Genomic DNA, 24,968 nt, shown 5'->3' with positions numbered 1-24,968 from the left:
TGCAGAGCTGCATGTTGCCAGTTTGGAGGACACAGCTGAGCCACTTCTCACTCACTTCCACTGCAATGCTTTTCAGGTCCCCAAAGCAGAGCCAACACTTGCCAGGAGACAGACCTGCTCCAGCCATAAGTGCTATGTGGAGATCAGCAGAGGTGTGCAGAAGCAACCTACGTCAGAACTCATTGCTCCATCACACCAAGAGGCTGTTAGCTGTGCTAACAGCTAACACTCAACAGCCATTTAATTGTGGGTCACAATTAGCACAAAACAATGGGTTTTTGATAGCCCTTTAAGGGAAAAAGTAGTATATGCCACTGCCAGCAGTGGTGGCCTACAGGCTGACATCAAAATGGGAAGCAAAGCTGTGACTGCACAGGACCAGGAATGTGTGGGGAGCTGTAAGGTAACACCAGGGAGTATTACAACATGTTCACCTTCCTCTTAGGCTCTTCTTCAAGCACCTGCTCCTAACTGCTGGGAGATAATAGACAGTGGGCTAAGCAGGAGCTCTGAGGGCAAGGACATTCCTGTTAGTATGAGGGACAGGTCATCCTAACAATGGGAGCAGGGGCATGAATTAGAAGGAATGTGAGGGCAAAGCCTGGGTGTGAAAAGCAAAGAGCTGGAAAAAGCAGAGTGCACTATCCTAGAGAGAACCAGGACTGCAATGTTAACAGCAGCACTACCATCTCCCTTGTCACAGTGGTGGAGAGAGGGCCCTTTCCTTGAACCAACACACATCTCATTCACCAAGAACAAACACCACAAAGATCAGGTGTAGAGCACTGAGGAAAACTGTCTTTAAGAAACTGCAGAGATCTTCCTTGAGATCTGCAGGTGTCTCTTGTCAGCATCATGAAACAAAACTGGAACAGCTCAAAATGTGCTTTAAGACAGCTACAAGAAGTGACACAGATCATTAGTGGCATGTTCAAAAGCTGGAGGGCCTTGCATTGTTGGACTGAAACATCCCCTCCCGTGAATCCTCCACTTACAGCTGTAATAACCTGAAGAACTTTAAACCCAGAAACCATTCCCCCCAGAGCATTGGACATGCAGAGCAGCCAGGCAGTAAAGAGCCACCAGTGCAAATCATCTAATGGAAAGACACGTTCCCAGGGACCTGGATACAACCTCTCTGGCTCACCCTGTGTGTGAGTCTGCATGTCCCGGGCCAGCTCCATCGGCAGCACAGAATTTACAAGCGTTGAGATGACTGCAGCATCCAAGTTGCACATGGCTCCAAAGCACTTCAGCAGCAGCAGCCGTAATGGCACCCTGTGTTCCTGCAAAAACAGTTTGTTTGATCAAACTGTGTCCCAGATTAGGGCTCACTCTGAGGCAGACATGTAACTCCTAGAAGTTCCTGTTGTTGGCAAGCCACAGAAGCTCCCAGGGTGACAGTGAACCGAGAAGCTCTACTAGTTTTTAACAACTGCACAGGAGTCACTTTACAATAACTTTCACAACTGGGCTGGCTACAGATTGTTGACATATGCAGTCAGAGGGCACGTGGCAGGCAGAGCTCAGATGTGAGATGCCCCACTTCATCCACTAACAGTGATAACAAACCAACAACCTATACCCATCCCCATCAAACAGAGACTGAATTTGCTGAGTAGACAGGATTCTCTGAGCACACTGAGGTTTTATCAATGCTGCTCTGATAGAGATTTCCTGACAATACAATATTTGCAAACTCTCTTCAGCATGTGATGGTTAATGAACAGGATGGGAGCTGCTCCTCCACCCACTGTGATGCTGTTGGGTTTGTGCTGGAAGCAGACAGTATAACCAGAAAGGTTTGGGACATGCAGGGATTCCAGCAAAGATGACACTTAAACTGTAGCTCCCATGGAGGAGCTCTGGTGCTGGGGTAACTTTCATACTTCAGCCTCAGCCAACAACTCCAGGGTTCAGAGAACAGAGGTGAGTGAAGCCCTTGCACTGAGCATGACAGCAGCCAGCACAGGAGACCCAACTGCTCCCTACCTGGTCAGGCTTCCTTGATCAGAGGCTCTTGCCTGTTCTTCTCTTCCTGGATCAGAGAAGAGCAGGCAAGGGAAGCCAGCAGGCTCTGTTATGCCCAGCCTGCCTTCTCACTGCTCTCAGATATGCTACAGCCCCTTGATGCTGAGCTCTGGGTTCAGGCACAGAAGTGCTAGATGAAAGCGAAATGCTACAAAACTTGATGTGCTGTAGCTGGGGACTTAGGGACAAGATGGGGACAAGTTTTCAACCCCCAGAGAGTCCTACACCAGCACTTTTCAGGAAGGAGAGGAGCAAAGCAACACTGCATAGGCGTTGAAATCAAAACTTGAATTTCTTCCTCTGAATACTGATTTGCTTCCTCACTCCCAAGGCTTCTATTCACTCCCTACTTTCCCAAGCAAAGTTATTTACTAATGCACAAGAGTGCATCAATTAAAAGATGAGCAGTCACAGCCTATCAGCTTTCCCAAGGCATCCTCAGAAATCCTTCCTCTAGGTATCACTGATGCCAATGCTGTCCCTTAACAGAGCTAGCAAAAGCAGCGAGCTTTACCCTTTGCAGTGCTGGCTACCACTTCGAAGTCTAGAGCATCCTCTGCTCTTCCACACAACTTTCATGCATAGCATTGACATTAGCCAGTACACAAAAGGGATGTGTTGCAACTCCAGACACACCGCAGAACTGCCCTGTCCAGAGAAACATCTTATATACAGCTATCAGACCAACCCTGCTCTTTTACATCTTCAGCAAAACCTCAAAAATACAGATTAGGTACATTCTGCCACCTTACCATCTGATAATATGCCACAAGGGACAGGACAGATTCAAATTCATTCTTCTTGCACATTTTCTTGCAAACTTCTGGGTCTGCATCTGTCTGGAAGAAGGAATGAAGAGGTCAGCCCAGTGGCACACCAAAGAACAAGGTGCCTATTACAGGGACCTCAAGGGAGGCCAGCTGCTTTCAGATCTCAGTAATCCCAGCCCAGCCATCTCACAAAGAAACTGAAGGCAGAGCACAAAGCTCAAGAACCACCATCCTTCAGATTCTGCATCAAAGTGAATTCTTGAGAAACATCTCTGCCATACAGCATGACTTGGGCTGAAGACATCTATAAAACCCATGACATGAGCATCACCTCGATGAGTGCATCATGCAGTTACACAGGACAGCTCCAGCATCGTTCCCATCCTGAGAAGTACATCTCCTCCCACTCCTAAATTACGAAGAAATGGTTACACAAACCACCCCTCTGCCTTGCCCTGCACATGGTAAGGTGGCACAGGCTGTGAGTGGAGTGACAAAGACTCCAGCACTTATTACACAAAAATTACCTGTTCTGCTTATGTCAGAGGGGAATACAAAACATTGACAGAGCAAACCCCACACTGGTACTTGTAACACAGACTATGTCACTGCACTGAGGGCAGCTCTCGTATCAACCCTGGACACAGATGGGCTTGTACATATAGTGTTGGGACAGTATTCTCACTGCTGCTCTTCTGTACACACAGATGTGGTGAGATGTGGTATACCTTTTCACAAAAAACAGCTTTAAAGCTCACTTTCAAGGCAGCCAAAGAATTTTCTTTGCATTTAATGAGCCTCACCCCACAGGAACTTGCCAGCAAAAGAGGATGTTTTAAATGGAAGACATTTTAGATGGACCTAGGAGAGCCAACAACCCTCACAGCAGACTTCCAGGTTTTCTGTGGGAGGTTGGGTTTTTTTGGAGGTGAAGGTTTATATTCTCCTGTGATAGGTACCATGAAGAATGGCTCAGTAATGCTTTTCAGAATAGTTTTGCAAGGTGGAGTGGAAAGTAGAAGGCAGCTCAAGAGCTCTGCAGACGCCACACAGGAGGACAGGGCTTCACATTGACAGTAAAGGATGCAGAGGAAACCTATGCCCTCTGAAACAGCAAATCCAACAGCAACACAGGGGCAAAGGAGGTCAGGAAAAAAAGAAAATTCACCAGGGCTATCTGCTCTGCTCTGTCTGTATAGAGAGAAAGTTACTCACCAGGATGCGAAGCAGCTCCTCCAGGTAGCAGCAGATGACATTCTCATCCTCATAGAGTGCCCAGCTGCGCTGCTGAGCATCGTCCTTGTGCCTGGCCAGATCTGCAAAGATCACCTCCAGCCGCTGCTCGTCGTGGCAGATCTGGCCCGAGGGCAGCCCTGCACTCAGGTTCTGCACGAGAGCAAAACCACTGGTTAGTGGGGTCCTGACAGCTGTTTGGGTGCCTGTTTCCTCTAATCTTATCTCAGGACTGGCAGCTGACCTCATTCAGTCAAGAGCTGGCAGTACAAAACCAGCAAGTTTAAGACACATGAGTTATTTCAGCTCATACTTTTGGAGCCTCTACCATCTATAGATTCTGAAAATCACCCTGAGAATGGGAAAAGTCAAGCCAGCCTGGCATGGGCAAGGACCACTCCCAGGCAGCAGCTGAGCACAGCTCCAGGCTCACTCCCAGTAATCCAGACGTGTCCTGGACACCAAGCCACCATGCTGCACCACTGCCTCTCAGAAGGAGAGGTTCCCTTCACCGCCCCCTTCCTCCAGCCTGAAAAGGACAGATCATCGTCCTTGAATCCTTGGCTCAAGAGCACGGACTTGTATGGTGCTCTGCATGCCAGCTGCTCAATACTAGGTCTGGATCCTCTGCAGCACAGACAGGAACCAATTAATCATGGGCTGCTTTGGTTCTGCTTTCTTCCAAACAGCAGAGCTCAGACACTGTTTACTGCAGCTACTCAGCAAATCTTAATGCACAAACTCCTTTCTCAAATTGCTGCATCCCCACCACTTCTACCTCACACACAACTCTTGCCACGAGGCTTCACCCTTCAGTTGTCTTTTCTTCTCTTTTCCTCTCCTTCAAGAAAGCAAGGAGAGTAGTCAAGCAATGTTTAACCTGCCCCAACAGCTGCTGTGCTCTGATTTAGGATAAGCCTCTAGGACCTAAGTATACCTATATATTAACTACCTGGTTTCCTGAAAGCAGGGCAAGAAGAGGGGATTGGTACATGGAACCAGGCTGATCACAGGGGATAAGCCCAGGCATCATTAAGAGAGGTAAGGATTAATTTGTGGAAGAACTTAAATTACATGCACGAGGGTTTGGCAGCAGTGACAACAAGCAGCAGGAGATCAGCAAGGTAGAAGAGAACCAAGCTGAGAAATTCAAACAGGGAAAACCCACTCAGTGAGACCAGATTCTTAACAATTTTTGGATGAAGCTGCCTTGCTGCATGCAGCAACAAGTCATGATCACTGTCGGAAAATCCTGGAAACCCAGAGAAGGCTTAGCCCTGTCCTGGTGCAGCTCCTTCTAACAGCTTGGCTGTGCAGCTGGGGGCAGCAAGCTTTAAGCACACTTCACATTGCAAGCAGAGCAGAAGGATTCTGTATGGAGACACGAGCCCATGTCTTGTGTCAGCAGTGACACTTGCACAGTCGCACACCTGCACGTGGACAGCCAAGAGCAGGAGGGACACCCTTCCTGCACACCTTCCACCCTCCAGCCCTCTGCGGGAAAACCACTCCAAGTTTAACAGTAATGTCTTGCCTGCTTTACTAAAGACATAATTGTTAGTTATTTGCTTTGGAGTATTTGGGGTATGAATTAATTAGGACTTCAATTCCATGCTTCAATTATATAATAAAAAGAAATTTTCTTGTTGTTGCTGCTTGTTACATGATTTTTGTCAGGCAGGTAATGAAGGAAGGAGCATGCTGGTTTAATACAAGCCTCTGTACACTCTTAAAATTTTGAGAAGCTGTGGGTGACCTAGCAGAAAAGCAGGTAACCAGCTGTGAGAGAGCACAACAGGCTTCAGGAACTGTGTACAAACACAAGAGAATCTCCCAATGAATGCTGATTTATCACAGAAGCAAATACATTAGTAAAGAGACTCTTCATCTTGCTATCCTCCCCTTACTCCTTAGGAGAACCTACAACTCTGCAGTGTCACCTGCCTGCCCTCATGTGCTCCCACTGCTGGGGAGAAGGTTCTCCATTTATGAACCTCACTCACATCCTTCTCACCAAGCAGAACAGAGCTGGTCCTACCTCAGTCCACTGCTGGGACGTCTTTTTGGATGAGCATTTTAATGAGTACTCGTTTTAATGATCCTTTTTTCAGCCTCTTACCACTAATCTGCTTTCTCCAATCCTTCATCTACAGCCCTTAACGATTCCACCAAGTGTCAAGCTCCTAATGGACTTGGATGAGATCAATCCATTAAAAAGCTCTTCCATCCAACCAGGGTAACTACACCTTGCACTGTCTTAATGCACTCTCAGCACCATTCTCAGCCCTCCCACCACTGGGGTCAGGTCACTGCTTATTAAACATCTTGGCAGCTACTACAACCTGCAGCATCATCATATGGTCGTTTCCAGGAATCTGCTGGAGAGCCCATAATGAGAAGGAGGTTTCGGTATTCTAACAATGCCACTTTGCATTATCTTGCTGCTTCAAATAGTTCCCTCCCCCCAGAACAAGCTGCTGCAGGGACTTTGTTCCTCCTGAGCAGCCCAAAATCATTTTAGGAACTTTATCACATCCACACTGCTCAGAGGTGGCCACACCTGCCATGCAAACCCAGCTGCTGTCCTGCCTGTTTCTTCTTCACCCCATCCCATCCCATCTCATGCCTCCCTCCCTCCCTCCCCACCAGCAAGCACCATGCGTCACCAGTGCCATGGGTACACACATCTACTAGTAGTTCCCCTCCACATGAGTCCCAAAAGCATATTGCAGGTTTTTGGGAATTCCTCCATCCTCTGGGCAGCAAACTATTCCCACTACAGCACTACCTATACAAACTAGACAGCTAACACTGCTCCAAACACACACAGGCTGCCAGGCTCCTCGGCGGCCACTACACCAGATGAAGTGTGGTGCAAGAGAGATGCCTGACTTCAGCTGAGCCAAGCTTCCCAGGGCAGGCCTCACTCACCCTCCTGCCAGCAGCAGGTCTGCTCCCAGCTGGGCACCCGCAGGGACACAGCCCTGTCCAGGGCAGGTCAGCTCTGCAGGGAAGCAGTGCTGGCTGTGCACAGACCTGCAGGGTGTCACGGGGGAGAGTAGCACTTGGCTTCCAACACCCCTGTTAGCTGTGCCTCAGTAAGGTCTCTGCAGCCTTCAATGTTCAGGTGTCCCAGACACCTACAGCCCCACACACATTTGCTCTGCAGACATCCTCAGTAGCTCTCTAGAGGAGCGGGGCCCGTTGACAGCTGAGCTGAGATGGCTGTGTGTGAAGACTCTGCCATGGACTTTCATAAAGGCTCCTCCAGAAATCAGTGAGGAAGAGATTTGCCTAAGCAGTAAGGCATTCTTCCCACCCTCCAGATTCCCCTTTGTTACAGTATTTCACTGAGGAGGAGCCTTCTAACAGCCCAGTCAAAGGACTGGGCCTTGGAAACATTCACCCTGCTGACCTTCCCCTTGTCTCGGGTGAGCAGAAGGACAAAGCTCCTGTAGAGAGACACTGAGCCCCAGAGCAGCCTTTGTGTCTTGTGAAGAACAAGTCTCCTTTAAGCAAAGAATGAATAGGAACTGCATACAAGAGGCAGCCACATGGCTCCAAGGTAAGGAGAGGGGCTTGGCTACATTAGCTGTAAGGTTTGTCAGAGCTTGTTGGGGACAACAGGCGGCTACCAGGAGCTGGTGATGAGCAGCTGGGAGTAGGTCACAGCTCAGCACTGCAAGGGAAACTCCCTCCAGAAACACATCACCTCCCACACCAACATCTTGCCGCCTTCTTCCATCTCCGACACACCCAAGAACAGTTTGACCCCAGTCAGCAGCCTGGGCTGATCTCTAAGACTGAACTGCATTACACTTCTTTGTCAGCAGTTTTTTGAGTTTAAATTTAAGGCAACCAGAGATGAGGCTGAGTCACAACTACAGCACAGCAATGCTACTTTAACAAAAGCAGGTAAGTGATTTCTAAGGACTCCCTCTCAAGGTGCAGCTAGCTTGTGCATTGGGCAGTTTTGGTTGCCTCACACTACACTTAATAAATCCTCAAAATCAACCTCATTAGACAAGAGAGAAGTACCCCCTCCTCTCAAATGGGAGATAATCCAGCAGAGCTGAAGGCAATCACATATCACTAATACATATTAATCCAAGTTTCTGTAGAAGCTCAAAAACCAGACAGCACCTATATTATCTTCAGTTACGTCCAAATTTCCAACAAGCTCTCATGAAAGCCAGCACCAGTTTAGATGGTCACTGCAGCAATGCCTTTCAAAAGAGGTTTCATTTCCCTTTGTGCATCATGCCCAGTCACTGTGCCAGTCATCAGGAGCCAGCTCAGGGACAAGAAGAGGGGCCATTCCCAAGGCCAGGCCAAATGCAGACATGGGGAAGCCAACTCAGCAGGTTTGCTCCTGCAGATCAGGCTTCCCCAAATAGTACAGTGCCTCTGCAGCATCTTTCCTAAGGTGTGAGCTCCTCAGCACCCTCCTTGTCTTTACTGTTTCCCCAGCTTAGCCTTAAGTCACCTCTGTAAAAGCAGGAGCATGATGCTGTCCCAGAAGAAGGGTCTTTTATTCTCTAAAAAACACTTGCCTGGGCAGACTCCACACTGGAGAAGCAGCAAGGTAAATAAGAAGGAAGTGCCACTGCCATTCAACCTTCAGAAAGCACTGGGAATAGAAGCGAGGTAATGGATTCTGGAATTGATTTAGTAAACCAGTGAGCTGACTTTAAATTAAGACTGGAATAGGAATAGAAAGGATATAACTAATTAAAGAACATGATATAAAAGGTTGAAGCAGGTATGGTATCTACTCTGAGCAGACCAAAGCTTTAAATCAAAGCTGATCTCTTGCTCCGTTTTAGGGGGTGGAAGAAAAATCCTTGAAAAATATGCAAGAGAAGAATTGCCCACGTATTTGCATGGATTGAGGAGTAGAGGGATTTCAGAAGTTACAAATTAAAGAAAAAAGTCCTTGACATAGAACTGACGACTCAGCAACAATTCTACACAGAAACCCAAGAGATCGTGGAATGATTTGGTATAATGAACAACACAAAGTCAATGATAATAATTTGTACAATTAAACTACACTAGTGAAGCTACAGCAGTACAGCCACCCACAAGTACACATGACTGCCCTTCCAACTGTTAGAGCTCGTCTTCTACACCAGGTGAACAATCTCACCTGGGACCAGGCCCCCCGGTATCAGCAGAGCTACATCTTCTGAGCACTGTGCTAGCCCACACAGGCTCTCCTTCTGAATCCAGTACTGCTCAGGATAGGCATGATGAGGTATTACTAGGTGGGACAAGACCTTCTGCTGTGTCTCCATACACTACCAGTCATTTTAAAGTCCCACAGATGTCATAGATGACAGATATGGTATCAGTTATGAGTAGATCCATACTTGTCCCTGCACCATCATCAGAATTTCTGCCCACCTTTTTCAGGCTGCTCTGCAGCAATGGCCATGAAATTGAGGTTTTCAAATCCCCTCTGCAGAAACCTGGCACTAAATGACTTCCGTGGAATTAAGCTTAATGTATCCTGAGTACAGGTATTAACCATAAAAATAATATTCAAATCTTGGACAAGGTCCAAATAACAGAAAACTGAACTCAGCACACAAGTCAGAGCCGGAACATTTGCTTGAAACAGCTAAATTTTTTTGCTGAATCTAGATCACACATTGACAGGGAATTGTTACTGGAGTAGGAAGTAATTAACCATCGGGTTATGGCCACAAACAGAGACTTGATGACTGCTTATAGGAGCTTCTATTCAGTGCAGACAGTCAACCAGATTACAGTTTGATCTAAAATTTGAATGTCATTAGTTTTCCATACTAAAATGCCTCTGAACAGTTCATTATAATCTTGCCATTAGCAATGGAACGCCAATCTTAGATGTTTATATGAAATGTACTCCTCAGGGTTGTATTTAGCAAGTGACAGCTGAAATTTATTATCCCTCCAACTGAAGCAGTGGCTGTCCAGGTGCACTTCACCATTTCCATGACTGCTGCAGAGGAAGGAGGAACATAGGATTCTTCTGGTGTAAGTTTATTTAGAACAAGCTCCAGATAATGCTCTTCAGTGGCAGAAAAACTACTCTTTCATGGTCTTTAGAAAATGCAGGGCTGAGGCATGTGTGATGGAACGGAGGTTCACGTCTATGGAAACTAGTTTTCATCGCTTTGAAGAAAGCCCAGACCAAACACATAGAAGTTTTGGGTGCTCCATTGTCCAAAGTAACAAGAATCTGTAGAGATTTATAGTATGCACAGGCATGCTGAATCCACACAGAGGACATGTAGCACAGTAGAAGAAAATAAGTTTGTACAATTCATTATTTGATAAAAGGTTTCTATACAGAAGCACATATGGTGCAGGCTCCATCTTCCTCAGCTTCTCTTTGTCACGTTTATAGCAGAAAATATCTCTTTCAAAAGTCACTATTCATTTCAATCTCTGATTTTATGCTGCTACAGTGGTTCCCTGTGATCTTTCAGAATCAGAGACTAACAACTCCTGTCAGAGATTTCTCAGCATGCCTCAAGTCCTGCATCCATTCCCACCACTGCTTTGTCACCAGCATGGTCCCTGGGACCCAGAAGATTGTCATCTCCCACCTGGTGTGTTCATGTGGCTCAATTCACTGCTGTCCACCTCACCACCCTCTCTCCAAACTGCAATTTCAGGTAAGACATTCACCCTTCCACCACAGACTACCAGTGCTTCCCAGCACCAACAGCCCTCTCAGCTGCTTCCACCTCTCATCCCAAGCTCAAGGTTCTGTCATACATCTGCTGCTCATCTGAGGAATAAACTCACCTGTTTTCCACCTCTCTGCTACATGTACTCAGATCTGGTTTGAACCCCTGGTTCCCTTGGCTAGACCTAGCACCTTTCCTTTGGAATCTCACTGCATTTCTCATCCCAAACATTGAGAGCTCATTGAGCTCAAAACACCTTATCCTTGAAGCTAGGAGATGGTTTGCAGCAGTCCCTAGCCCAGCCCTGCACGTTACCTTACTCTCCACCACAGAGATGAGGATCTGCTCCATGATGCTGCTGGTTGCAGGGACAGAGGTCTGGATGTGGCCAATGACAATGCCAATGGCCACACGGGACAGCTCGTAGCTGAGGTGGGTGTTCCTACGCACCAGCTCGATCAGTTCGGCACCTATCGTCTTGGGCACGGAGGCCACCAGGCCGCTGGGTTCTGGTGGCACTGGCTCCATCACAGATGCCTTCTTATCCTCCAGGCAGAGGTTGCTGAAGGCATCCAGGCTTGCAGGGGGTGCTGGGGCAGCTTTCTTCACCTGAGAAGTCTTCTCCCCATCCACTGCATGGGACCTCTGGGTCCCCCCTTCAGGCGGCGGTGCTGGGGCGACCCTCTTGGACTGTGGAGATTTGCTGATCCCATCCTTCGGGGAAGTCCCGTAGCGGGAATGGGTCACAGAGCCGGTGTCCAAATTGCGAGTGATTGTGGTGTGGACACTCCGGCTCGGGACGGGGGGCGGAGTGTTGGCAGGACTGGAGGTGGCTGTGGGGAGAGCGGTCTCTGACACAGAAGAAGCAGTGTACAGGGTATCCAGGGATGTCGTGCTTATAGAGGAGGCACTAGAAGCTGACCCAGGAATAATTTCAACAGCGTCTGAAAGGGAACAATTGAATATGCCTTAGCAACAGCATCAAAGAGAAAAAAACAAATTGCCACAGCGCAGTCCATTAAAAAGGCTCATTGTGCATGCGACCAGAGCAGTTTAACTCCTCTTCCTGCCTCACTTATCTCAAAGCAAAATTGTACCAGTTCTCTCTGGAGCATTCCCACACAATCACCTCTTTAGAACGGGGAAAGCTACTCCATTGAGATGAATACCCTTCAAAGGGCTTAGTGTTTTACACAGGGGAAGGGAGGGAGGGACAGACAGGACTAAGGGACAGAAAAGTCTTTTCCCCCGGCTCAGCAAAGGCCTTTTTCTGCATTCAGGATCTAAGCCCTCACTTTTGAATGATGGTGCCTCAGAATTGCAAGACACTGAAGGCTTCACACACCAGCCTGCACCTCCCTCTTGCACATATCTTGGGGTGAGCACTGATGATGGATGAAAATATTTGACTGACAACACCTGTAGTCCCTCCCTTTCAGCACTCTCCAATGTTTGATCACGAGCCCTGCAGCCCTGCTAGCACCCACTGCTTTCACAAGCCTCCACATTTTCTGCTCCACTGTATTTCTCCCCCCACCTCTAGTTTTGACTAGCTCTACCAGTGGGAGTCCCACCTTCCAAAGGAAAAAATCCACTATGAGCAGAGAAATGTTAAGATTTTTCTTTCCTTTACCCTGGTCTAATATACAGTTTTGTTAAATTTTATCTGTTAGTTTCTAGTGGGCAGAAATGTATCCAAGTCCTTCCCTGACTATGAAAACAGTTACTTGGGCAAACAGTGGGCTATGCAGAGCTTCACAAAAGCAGCTGATTTTAGTGCTGGAAGAGAAGGAGCTGCACCCCATGGGGAGCCCAGCTCTCAGGGAAGGCAGTTAGTCCCCCCCCAACACCAAAGGAAGGAGCAGTGAGACAGCTGTGAAATGCCTTTGTTGCATCTCTGCAGGCCACTCCAACCCTTCCTGCTCCGTCAGTCCTGGGAGACCTCCACTACTCTATCCACCACTCCACCCCAAGGCAAGCACCAGCTAGGCAGAAAAACTGAGCCCTTCCCTCCCACAGGAGTTCAGCATCCCAATTTTTCCTCCTCCTCCTCCTCCTCCGAGGGGAGCATTCCTGAATCATAGCTCCCACCATGCTCCATTAAATCAAGATAATGAGTTGAGGGAAACTGACCTTTGCGAACTCCCACTACCACAGTGAAAATGGCTCAATACCATTAAGGAAGCTGGTGCCAGTTCCAAGTCTCAATTAACAACCGCAAGTCAATAGCTGCCCTGCTCCTCACAAGGGGACATGAGTAGTCTTGAGGTGGGCTGCATGTCCCTAATGGCATGACCATCACAGCACAGGAAAGCATTTGGGCAAGCCAGCAGCAACTCAGCAGGATGACCACTGCTTCTGCCAGCCTAAACATACTGGAGATGGCGAAGCTCCTACCCCAGCCCCATGGTCCTGAAATGCTCATCACTAGCTGCTCTTCTGCCCATGGGCAGCACATAGGCAGCTGTGTCCCTGGTATTATTACTACTCCCTACAGGCGCCAGCCACCGATTGTATGGGAATCCCATCACAAAGAAAGTGCCTGACAGGTTGGGAGTCAAAAACAAGATTTGAGACTCTCCTGAAAGCTAGTGAATCCCCTAGGTGAAATACTGCACACTGCACTGCAAGGGAACACTCTCTGGCTTGTTGGGAGATGACCATGGTGTCTGTGGGAGAAAGAGGATCTTAAATCACTGAAGTCGTGCACTGGCAACATGAACAGGCAAAGAGTTTGCTCCTTGGAGAGCACCATGATTCCTAGGGCTACAAGCACCGAAGGAGCAGCAGGATGCTGTACCTGGCTCCAACCCATAGACACCAGGCTGCCCAGACCCTCCCAGATCAGAGAGGGCTTGAAGGAGCTCTGGCCACCAGCTCAGGCCCATTTGCATTAAAACCTACAGGGATCTAGGCTATATATATTTATGAGGATATAAACCCTATAGGAACTTAGGACATAAATAAGGATGCTCTTCTAAGCAGAAAGCAAAAGCACCCAGGCACCACGGCTGTCACATCACCCAGTGTCCATTTCATGCCCAAGATCTGGAAAGCTGTTTGTCCTTACTTTTAATGGGAGCAGCAATCTGTGCGTTCTTACGCTTCTCTGGCGGAGGGGGGGTGACGGGAGCAGCACGCCGGGCCTGTGGTGGGATCTGTAAGGAAAGATTTCAGAGCAATCAAAGGGGCTTGACAATAAAGACATTCTCTGTTATGAAACCTTTTTTCTCACGTGCTCGTGTAGATTTGTCCTTACATCTCTCTCATCATTCAGGAGAGTTTTCTCTGGAGGACAGATATTAATAGGCGGCTTCCTAGAAGAACAAAGCAGGACTCAAGCTGGCTTCATCCCCTCCCTGTGACAGGCAAAGCAGCCCTTGTTTAATTGCTGTGTTCAGCAGCACACAGCACATACGTAGTGTAGACCTGTCAAGCATTTACTCCTCCTTTATTCCAAATGCAATCCCACACACTCACCGTGTCTCCACATTACTCTCAACAGCTCCACAGAGGCTGAAAACAGAGTGCGTATTTACACACTCTTCTGGAGAGATCCATTACATCAGCTACAAATACCCTTGCAGAAAGACAAAGCCAAGGACTGGAAACATGTAAATGCCCTCTCCATGCTTTCAGAGCTATGCAGAGAGAAAATAGGGCTGGACTCTCTGTGCAATACTATGCTACCTATAGCAAGACCCACTGAGAAAAGCTTTTGCCAGGGAGTTGCATTAACTCTCCACATCAGGGGTTTCTCCTCTAAGTCTCTTCTGCTAGGAATGCCCAGCTAGCAGTGTATGAGACCCAGACCCACATTCCCATACTCATCTTTCCCAAACACCATGATTACCAATATCACTTCCACCTAGAATTACTCCAGTGAGGTGCAGCCTCAGGGTTAACCTCTGATCAGCAGGACATCACTGAACACAGCAGCCAAGCTAGGTGGGAGAACTAGTTCAGTCATCACTAGTTCAGTCCCTATGGCTCAGTAGCTCAGGGGCAGGAGACTCAGTTTGGGGCCTCCTAAGTTTTCTGTGATTCTGAGCCTGCTGCCTGAAACATGCCTCTGTTTTCATGAGATACTGCAATCACTGTCTGCAGCAAAACCACCCAAGGCAGCACGGGAAGGGAAAGGAGGTGATGGTCTCAGTGTCTTGGGGAACCCAGGCTGTAGTCAGTTGGAATCTATAACAACATTCAGTCCATCACAAGTGTGAATTTTCTAGGTTTGTTTAGTCCTGGAAGGGAAGTTTTTCTGTGCTCTGTCAGTGCTGAACAGGCCACAGAGCTCTGCCACCCCACAGTGAAAATCTAAGACAGACCCTTGAAGGGTCTCTATATAGCTCAGAACAAGGAGAATGAAAAACACGCTTTTTTCCCCTGGATCCAGGAGTGGCAGAAACCTCCTCTGAAACGGGAGTGAAGATATTCCTGTAAACAAGACACCCTCAAGAGCCACCTCAGATGTTTAAGACTCGATGCTAAAAGCTGGCAATACAGTGCTCACAGCCCACATCTGGACCCTACCAGACAAGTGACGACACAGCAGTTTGCACAAAGACATTTAAGAAGGGATCTCTCAGTCCCTTCTTCCACCCAACACCAAACACATCCAACCTTTTACTGTGTCACATAAGTTGCTTCTTTACAAGTGCCTTCAGCTGGTGGATTAGCACGAGATACTGCAGCAGACTCCCTGCCTGAGCTCTTCTGCTCTTGTCAATCCACCCTACATTGTTCTCTGGGTGGAATGCTATATGATACTTGCATATGGCTTCAAAAATGATCCATGTGGGTCCAAAAAGAGACTGCACAGCTGAGAGAGGCCAATCAGATAAGGAGGGGTCTCTGCATCACATGGTTGGCAGGCTGGTCCCAAAGTCAGAGCTGCTTGGCATGGCACAGCCACGATTACCAAGGCAGCAGGATTTAGCGGACGGGCAGGCTCAGAGCTTAGAGCAGATACATGACATTATTTGGAGATAGCTAGGGTTGGGTCATCCTGGAGTATTTCCATGGCTTCATTAGCCCTTCCAAATTTACCATGTAAGTTTAACACAGTTATTACAGACTAGTGCTTAAATTAATAGATGTAGAGCTAATGCTAGCTCAGGCCCTGCCAGCCTCGTTTAGATGGCCACGCACAACAGTCCCAGCGGCTGCGATGAGAACGTGAAGCATCACAGGAATTTCCCTGTGCTGATGTCTGCCCAAGCTGGGAGGTACCACAGACTTGGGATTCATGAGATGCAACCGATGGCCATCCCCTCCCTCTGCCCCACATCCCAGCTGCTGCTTGGGGCAAAGAGGAGGACGTAGAACACCAAAGCCCCCCAGGGAAAGGGAGAAAACATCCTCTGTGCAGCTGTTATGGGGAAGGTGACCATGCAGGGATCCTTGCAGTTCAGCTCGCACCCTGTCCAGAGGGGAGAAGATGAGGGACTTCACCAAGAGTCCATAGAGAAGTGACTTTCCTCATGTTGAAAGCCTCTCTTTCCCCAGGCCTCTACAAAGGGGCAGTGAATTTTCCCAAATATATGGATTTTACACATCTGTTTCCTCTCCTTTTCCATTTTGCAAGGACTGCTAGCAGAGGCTCTGCTCCCTGCACTGCTTGAGACAAGAGCTGATTCAACCACAACACTCCCAATTCCCTTCCCCTCCAGGCATGCAGAGAACACCACCACTTCTTCAACTGCTGGGAACAATGCTATTATAGTAGGAACCTTTAAACAAAATAACAAAACAATAAAACAAACCAACAATCTCCCACCCACCACCGCCTCCAGGCAAACTCTGCCAAGCCACACACACTGGTCTGCAGCAAAGGTTTCTAGAGATGAGCATCACAAACCCACTGAGCATGCACAAACGCAACAGACTGTCTAAAATACTCTGAGAGCCCAACCTCCTCCCTTGGCAGCTGGTGTGTAACTGCCCCAGCCTCCCACCTTATGCTAACTGTAGAGGAGCTGAAGAAAGGCTCAGCACAAATGCCATCACCAAGTACTTCACCCAGTTCAGCACCTCAAATTTTGCTTAAGTTTTCAGATGCAAACATTGAATACACCTGAAAATCCCAAGCAATGAAAAGCACATGCCGAGACCTCTGCGTCTCCAGAGTTAGCTACAAAGTTTGTATTTCAGTAGGTCTCTTCTTAGGCTGCTGCATCACCAGTAGAAGAAAGCAATGCTGCTTCCTCCACTTCGTATTTTCAAAGCACACAGGAAATCCATCAACTGAGCTGTTAAAATCTCAAGGAGCCCTTTCAGTACAGGGCTAAGCTGGAAGCCCTTTGACTACATCCTCAGTGCCACCCAGGCAGAAACAGTTCTTTGTCAGCCAAGGAATTTGTCTTCCTCCTTTTTTGGCAAGCAACCAAACCACAGACCAGATAAAGACAGGGAATCAGCATGGAGTATGGGCTGTAAAGGTGCCCCATTCCCTCAGCCCATAATGTGCAGTCTTGGGAATGGAGTTGGCTTGGCAGTCCAAGAACAAAAATGAACACCAAGAATAAAAATGGGATTTGTAGGGATTGCTGTGCTCTGCATGAGCCAGAGCTACCTTTCATCTCCACAGACTCACAGTTCTTCAAGTGTAAAACAAGCCTCATCTGCTAGGAGTGACAGCATATCAGCACCTTATAAACACACTGCCTACAAACACTCAGAGAGATGAAGAAAAACTACAGCACACATGTTCATCTGTAGGAGAAAAAAAATAAATCTCCATGCTCATCCTTGCTTGGCACCTTTAGCCCCAACACCCAGCTATATCTACACAGTGAAATCAGCCACATCACTCATACTCAGCAGCCACTGTATCTGCCCTGGCCTGCTACTCTGTAGCCTCGCTGGCGCCACACAGTAACCTTGGAACTGCGTGCAGCCAAGATAAAAAAAAAAAACTGCTCTAGCTCTACATCATATTTCCTGCAATTTACCTTTAATTCATCACGACAAGCAATGTTCAGACAAAGCAGGATCTTTCTGTTGGGTTTTTTTTTTAGGTGAGTATAAATAGCTGTAGTATAAATAGGCAGCCACAGCAGATAAAATGATTAAAGACCAAAGATCTTGTTGTGCAGACGTAACAAGGGGGAAATGAAGCAGTGCTGAGTACTTGGAGGGATTTGTTTCTCATGTCGAAACTGCTTTTCAAAGCGTTCTCAGGGGAGCCTGCAACTCTTTCACAAAGTTGCCAAGAGACATTCACAAGATACAGAGTGGATCCTGTATGTTGCCATAGAACCATGGACCCTCAAAGATCCCAAAAAGCATCACAAGAGTAAATGGTAGAGAGACTGCTCCAGATTTCTTACATAGAGACACCATCACTTTACACCACAGTAACCCCAGGTAAGCAGCATAAGCACTTATTTGTGACTTCAGCTGCAAAGGTATTTGCTTATTTATTCTATAAGGGCAAGCGATGTCACACCACCAAAGGAGGAACTTAGAAAGTGTCCAGCCACTGTTACCTGATAGAGACCTTCATCCTCCTCCTCGAACTCGGTGTTCGGAAGGCTGTGATGTCGCTCGTACCCTGTCCGGCACACCCCGTTGGGCTGCCGCGCCACATCCAGGTGGTGATCGCTGGACGACTGCGTCATCACCGTTCCCTGCGGGGTGGGAGAGTGGCTTTTGCGGGACACAGTCTCCTTCCGGTGATGGATCAGCTTTCTGCAACGGAATGATGACACCAGGAAAAGCAAAGCTCACAAGGAAGGGAACGACCATGCTGCAACATTTAAATTGTATTTTTAAATGATTTATTGCATTTGGGCTATAAATACCAGAATGGGCTACATTACATTACTCTGAACACCAACTCCAGTTTCATTAACAACTAAGGAAGCACTTCTGGGGGAGGAAAGGCTTTGCAAGAGCCCATAATTTATTCATCAGTTCACTGGAGAAAAATGCCTCTTCCTCGGGGGAGAGTCACATATTGCATTGCAAGCTTCAGAAATTGCCTGCACTTTAGAATTGCTGTTCAACTGAGATTAAACCAGTGTGCCTCAGCGCAGGGCATGAGGTGTCAGAGAAAAACAAAATTCTCCTCACAAGCAATTATTTGAGAGCATTTTAAGGGCCTTGTATCACATGGCAACAACCTCTACAATTCTTGGCTGGTAGAGCAGAGAAAATGCAGCCGGAAAGGTTTTGGATTTCTCCTCCAAGCCTACAATGGGGCTGAGAGTTTCCTCTTCTTGGCATGCGCAGGGATGGAAGGGCAAGACACCAAAGCTCTGCTCTGCTGGACACGGTTGTCAGGAGGAGCAGCAGCAGCTGCCAGCTCGAATGCTGGGAAGGTCTCCAAGTGCAGCAGCACTTTGCAGCACAGGGACTCAAATCAACAACATCCAACTTGCCCCACAAAGATAAAAAAGACACAAACATCACACACTGACCACCCTCCAGCTGCCGGCTCTCCCAGATGCCCACTGTACTTACTGGAGAACATCTCTCTGCTCCAGGTTGTATTTTCCCCCATTCTTCATGGCTGCATTGTGCACAGCCTCAATGGCACGGTCAATAGACTGGAGAACCACATCTTGCTCCAGCACCTGAGAAACAACATCACACACATTACTGTGCTGCTTCAGCTGCAGTTCTTTTGCACCAGAGCTTATGGCAGGAGATACCACAGTATGGGAAACTCCCAGGGAAGGCACTGTACAAGCCAAATGGCCAACAAACAGCTCTCAGGGCCCAAACTCCATCTCAGCACCATCTTTTGCCTCCTTCCTCAAGAGGAAACGTATTTGAAGCCATGCTTCAAACTGAGTCTGCCCATTCAAGGTTTATAATTGGAAAAGAAAGTCACTGTCACAAGTACGAAAGTCCAGTGATCCCTACAGGAAGACCAGAGGCAGCAGTTCAGGATCATGCAGCAGCCTTCATTGACCCTGCTGCAAGGAGCTTTTGAGATCCCACAGCAAAGCCCAGTTTATCCCAAGCTCAATTATTCCTGCTCTTTCTGCCCTGTTATGAAGCTGTGAATGTGACAGAGTTGAAATCTGGTGGCCTCCAGAGTCTGATGACTCTGGGTTTGGTGTTTTCCTCACTTTTTTTCTTGATGGCTTTTATACTTGTTTTGTAACTTGAAGTGCCTTTTCCAAGTCACCACCCAAACTGTCACAGCAACGTTTATCCCTCCTGCCAGCCAGTTTAGCACTCCTTACTGCAGCTGAAATAAACAGCAGCCTTGAAACAAGAAACACCAAAGACGACATCCCTGGGCTGACACGGGAGGCTGGGAGAGCTGTAGCAAAGGGGAAGACAAAGCAGGTTTCTGCACTTGTGACGCTCCTCAAGGCTTTGCTTATCAACAGTTGATATGCCTTCAGGAGCAAAGACCTTTACAGGACTAAGGCAGAAGGCAAAGGACACACTACCAAGCCTTTGCTCTGGATCCAGCAGACCCAAAGATCTCCCATAACTGGCCGCTGGTGCCTGTAACATCCATTCAGTCCCACAGCCTCAGCCCAAACACACAAGGGGAGGAGGGGAATGTTTGGGCTCTAGAGCTCACTGCATCTGTTTGAACACTAAATCCCCCTTTATTTTCACTTATTTTTCCCCCCCTCCCTACATCAGAGCAACTATTTATCCAGCCAAGGAGCGGCTGGAATCTCATCAAGGATGCACCTTAATTGGCCTTAGGGGGCTGCAGAGCAGCAGAAGGCAAGCCCTCCCCGCCGGGGCCGAAAGTGCCTGCCTCTGTAGCACTGGCATGCAGTTTTCTGATAACATGCTATGTATTATTTATATCCTGATTAATTGCTAAACCAAATGTGAATTAACAGCTACCACAGACTGTGAGGAAAAAACCCAAGGTGTGGATGAGAGGCCTCCTCTGCTTTGGAAAATTTAGGAGAGTTGCTTTCATTGGTCTGTTTTTCCAAGCAAGAGAGAGATGGAAGAAAGCAACTGGGAAAAACTTAAAAATATTAAACCAAATTTGTTAAAGTATTGGGTCAAGGACAAAACCAACATTCAAGACTGAACTTTGGGATGAAGTCTCCAAGCAGCTCCATATGGCCTAGGGAGCATTTCACCACCTCTAACTACAGATCTAAGGAAATGGAACAAAGCACATTTGAACACATTTAAAGATGGGTTGGAAGGAAAAGCAAGCTATTTCAGATAATTCACTTCATTTTCTGAGAAAATTACAGCAAGATGCCTGCTCTTTCTGGGACAGGGGAGCACAGAAGTCTCCAGCGCTGCTGTCCCCAGGGGAATGCCAGTGCTGCTCCCACCAGCCCTCCTGCACTCCCACATGAGCTCCCACCCCAAAATTAAACACAGCACCTGCTACAGCTCCAAACACCAGCCCTGGCACAGTCTCCTGCTTGTAGTCCCTCCACACACTACCATCCCTTCCAAAACCAGCTGCTTCACAAGTTACACACCATTGTGCTCTCTTCTTTCACCCTCCCCAGCCCCCCAGGCTTCCACCCACATGGGTTTCAATCCCTTCTCAGTCTGATCTTTCCAGGGAAGATCATAATACAGAGCTCAGCATCTCTGCCCTCTTCATCTCTGATGACCTCCAGAGGGCATATCAGCACCATCCCACAGGAGTCCACAGGCTGGAATCACAGAATGGTTTGGGTTGGAATGGATCTTAAAGATCATCCAGTTCCAACCCCCCTGCTAGAAGCAGGGATGCCACCCACTAGACCAGGTTGCCCAGTGCCCCATCCAACCTGGCCTGGCACAATTCCAGGGATGTGCCAGCTACAGCTTCTCTGGGCAACGTGTTCCAGTGTCTCACCATCCTCTGAGCAAAGAATTTCCCTCTAACATCTAATCTAAATCTCTACTATTTTAGTTTAAAACTGTTCCCCCCTTGTTCTCTCACTGCCTGCCCATGTAAAAAGTCACTCTCCATCTTTTTTATAATCTTCTTTTAAGTACTGGAAGCAATGAGGTCTCCCCAAAGCTTCCTCTTCTTCAGGCTGAACAACCCCTGCTCTCAGCCTGTTTCCATAGGAGAGGTGCTCCTATGGAGCTGCTCCTTGCTGTGAGATTCCATTTGTTATGGAGAGTGTGCTTCTTTTCTGATAAAACACACCATTTTCACACTAATGCAGCAGTGCTGTGACAACTGGCTTTTAGCTGCTGTGCTCTTTCCTTTGTTTCTGCTCCCCAACCCTCTATTAACAGGGCCCTGTCAAAGGGCTGGAATAAAAAAAGCAGCATTAACTTGCCACTTGCACTTTATGACATTGTTGATGCTGCTCATAAATCATCTCTGTTGCTCAGCTCAGTTGGGGGTGGAGGGGGAGGCAGGGTCTTCAGTACAGGGGCTGCCTCACATTCAGGGTTTGTAAGACACCCAGCTTTGGGGATCCCCTGCACTGCAGTCATAAAGTTAAAACTAGAGATCACTATCCTGGATAGGTCATGTGATTCAAAGGAATCCACACACTCCTCAGGTTAACCAAAATGGCACTGCTTTGTTTGCAGTGGATGGATGAAAAAGAATGTTGCAGTTGAAAGGAGCATGGGTTGCACAGGGGCAAAAGTCAGGTTTGACAGGGTTGCATCTATGATCCCCTCCATGGGACTCCAGGGGATTGCCTGCTCACAGCAATTCAGGGCAATGCACGTGCCTCACTGCTCTCCCCATGCAGTGTAGGGAGACCAGCCACTCTGCAGCGCTGGCAGCTTTCCTGCCTGCATCCAGCACTCGCTCCCGAGGATGCTGGCAGCTGGGACACAGGCAGGCAGGGATCCTGAGCACTGCAACCAGGCAGGACACACGGCCTCTCACACTTGCCAGCGGTCGTGGCCACGCACAGCAAAGGAGAGGCCACAAACCTCTGCAGGAGCAGAGCCCTGGAGCACAGGCAGGAGCTGGGTGCTCAGCATCCTGCTCCTGCCTCACAGAGCCCACACTGCGATCCTGCCCCCTCCCACGCTCCCGGATACAGGGATGAAACCCTGCTCACAGTGGACTAAGCTAAGGCTCCCATGGAAGCAAGGGAATGCATGAAAAGGACATTGCTGTACAGCGTGCTGTCAGAGGAGACGTTCCAAACAAAGCCCAGGAATTCAGCTGGATTTACCGAAGCTGCGCGGGTGGGGGTTGGCAGAGCCCCGAGCAACCACGGCGGCACGCGAGCTGGTAACTGCATCCCTCACCCGCTACCAGGCACGGCCGCGCCAGGCAGGCAGCAGGGACAGGGCAGGGACGGCGGTGGAAGGGGTGGGGGTGAGCACAGAGGTCTCCTCGGTCAGCGTGGGGTGACACAGTGCCCAGGCTGCAGCCAAGAGGCATCAATAGGACACCATTTTGCCCCGCATGCCATGAAGATCGAGGGGTATTTGATGAGGTATTGATCCACGTTCCCAGGCACCTCACCCCAGAAAGGAGCGGTCGTCACCCCCTCTGTCAGATATTTCTGGTTTAATCAGACAAAATGCTGCAGCAGAGAAATGTTGGGCTCTATAAGCAGCCTGTCACCACCAGCCAGGCTACACAAGAGGCAGGGGAAGAGGAGAGCAGTGACCCTTGATGACCACAAGCCAGACGGGCTGATGGGGCACTGTATCAGAGAACTGGGGGCACCAGCAGCACCCCGCAGGCGAGCAGCCCTGCAGGAACAAGTAACTGCTCAATTACAGCCATGACTATCAGCCAGGAAACTGAATTTCTTCCTTCAAAGCACGGTATAGGAGAATCACAGAAGCATCAATAAGTCATTACTTCCTCGCTCCTTGCTAATAACATGAGCAAACAAAGGGTCTCCCCAGAGCCTGCTGCCAATTTCCTCCCCACCTGATGAGGACAGAGCCAGACCTCAGCACTGCCCTGGGGTGTTCTGCACACCCCTTGTTCCCAAGGCAGATGGAGAAGGATGCCTTTCCCAGGGCCAAAGCCAGGTTTTTAAGAAGCATCCCTTCCAGGATGTCTTGTGGGTACCTAAGCCAAATCAACATAAGGCACAGCCCTGCACAGGGGCCCATGCACCTACCCTCACAGCTCACACTGCTCTCAGCCTGACTGCCTCAAGAGCAGTCTGCCCAAAGAGAGCACACCTGCGCAGGACATCACATGGGCTGATGAGACCAGAGCATTTCAGAGGACACTACTGGTGTCCTTGCTGTACAGACAGCACAACCTCCTCTCCTGCCCTTCCGGGGCTATCGAAAATGTTGCCCCTCCTTCTTCATTTTCAGTCCTTCCCCACATACCACTGGTGTTGTTTAAATGCAGTCACACAGAAGAACTTGCTCAACAGTCTAGAATAATCATACCTTTCAGAAAAGCATTTTCTAGACAAACAGGCTGACAGCTGCATCAGCGCAGACAGGCTGAGCCACTCTGCGAGCATGAGGCTCCCACATTTATGAAAGTGGCCCATTAACGTATGGCAGACTTTTCTTTGCCTCCACAGGGGGCTGATCCAAGAAAACAAGGCATTTTTTTCCTCCTGCCTCCCCAGTTCTTAGTCATCAAGGGCATTTGCTCTTCTGCATGTGCAGGAATCAGTGCCTTCAAGCCTGTGGCTGTCTCTGCAGCCAGAGAGATGCCCAGGCAGGGCTGCTGATCTTCACCCTCATCTCATTTCTCCAGCTCTCCCAACACGACAACAAAGGACAGACAAAGTTTTGTCTCCAGTGACAGCTCAGTTTTCACGCAGCTGCACTGACATGGACCACTGGTGAAATTAGGATATTCATCCCGCTGGCATACACAGGCACAGGCTGGTTCTTTGTTACTCAAATCAGAGGAACACCACCTCTTAGGTCACATGCCCTTCGCCCCCAGTCACCACCAGACTGTCTGCACGGCTGTATTCCTTCCCGATTTAAATGACCGTAGCACCAATCTAGAAAAATCAACTCCCCTTTGTCTGCAGCAGAGTGATGTGCAAGATTGAGTTCTCCCTTTGGGACCACACAGCTTAAACAAATGGGCTGAGTTTTGGTTTGTTTTGCATTGCTGGGGGAAATTCAGCTTCTTTCCCTTCCCTTTTTTGCAGCCCCAATCAGAAATTTTTAGTCCCCGGGCTGTTGGCTAAGAGATATGCATTAACTTATTCTCATTGGCATGAGGATATTGTGCCTCGCGGCACTTCAAAACACACGATAAAAACCCAAGTGAAACAATGGGCATCTGTCCTGGTTACTGAGCAAATAAGATGAATAAAGCTCCAAACAAACCTGCAGCATCTCTGACTTGCTAGCAAGCAAACAAAGACATGGCTGAGCTCTTCTGACAAAG

The 24,968-nt window shown here is 48.4% G+C and overlaps 1 protein-coding gene across 1 annotated transcript in view; it reads right to left on the bottom strand.

The window, feature by feature from the left end:
* Positions 1-1,147: 1,147 nt before the first annotated feature.
* LOC103801308 (NCK-interacting protein with SH3 domain-like) overlaps positions 1,148-24,968 on the bottom strand; it is a gene marked incomplete at its 3' end in the record, with an annotated part of 24,232 nt that continues 411 nt past the window's right edge. The window contains exons 2-8 of the mRNA XM_009073715.1: positions 19,181-19,293; positions 18,205-18,406; positions 13,785-13,872; positions 11,030-11,658; positions 4,017-4,187; positions 2,784-2,870; positions 1,148-1,286 (exon numbers count right to left, since the gene is read on the bottom strand). Of these exons, the coding sequence (XP_009071963.1) occupies positions 1,148-1,286; positions 2,784-2,870; positions 4,017-4,187; positions 11,030-11,658; positions 13,785-13,872; positions 18,205-18,406; positions 19,181-19,293 (1,429 nt within the window). The remainder of the gene's footprint in view (positions 1,287-2,783; positions 2,871-4,016; positions 4,188-11,029; positions 11,659-13,784; positions 13,873-18,204; positions 18,407-19,180; positions 19,294-24,968) is intronic.

The sequence above is a fragment of the Acanthisitta chloris genome, unplaced genomic scaffold, assembly GCF_000695815.1.
Source record: "Acanthisitta chloris isolate BGI_N310 unplaced genomic scaffold, ASM69581v1 scaffold39724, whole genome shotgun sequence".
NCBI classification, from domain to species: Eukaryota; Metazoa; Chordata; class Aves; order Passeriformes; family Acanthisittidae; genus Acanthisitta; species Acanthisitta chloris.
The sequence above is the reverse complement of the archived record's forward strand: the minus strand, read 5'-3'. Positions and strand labels throughout refer to the sequence as shown.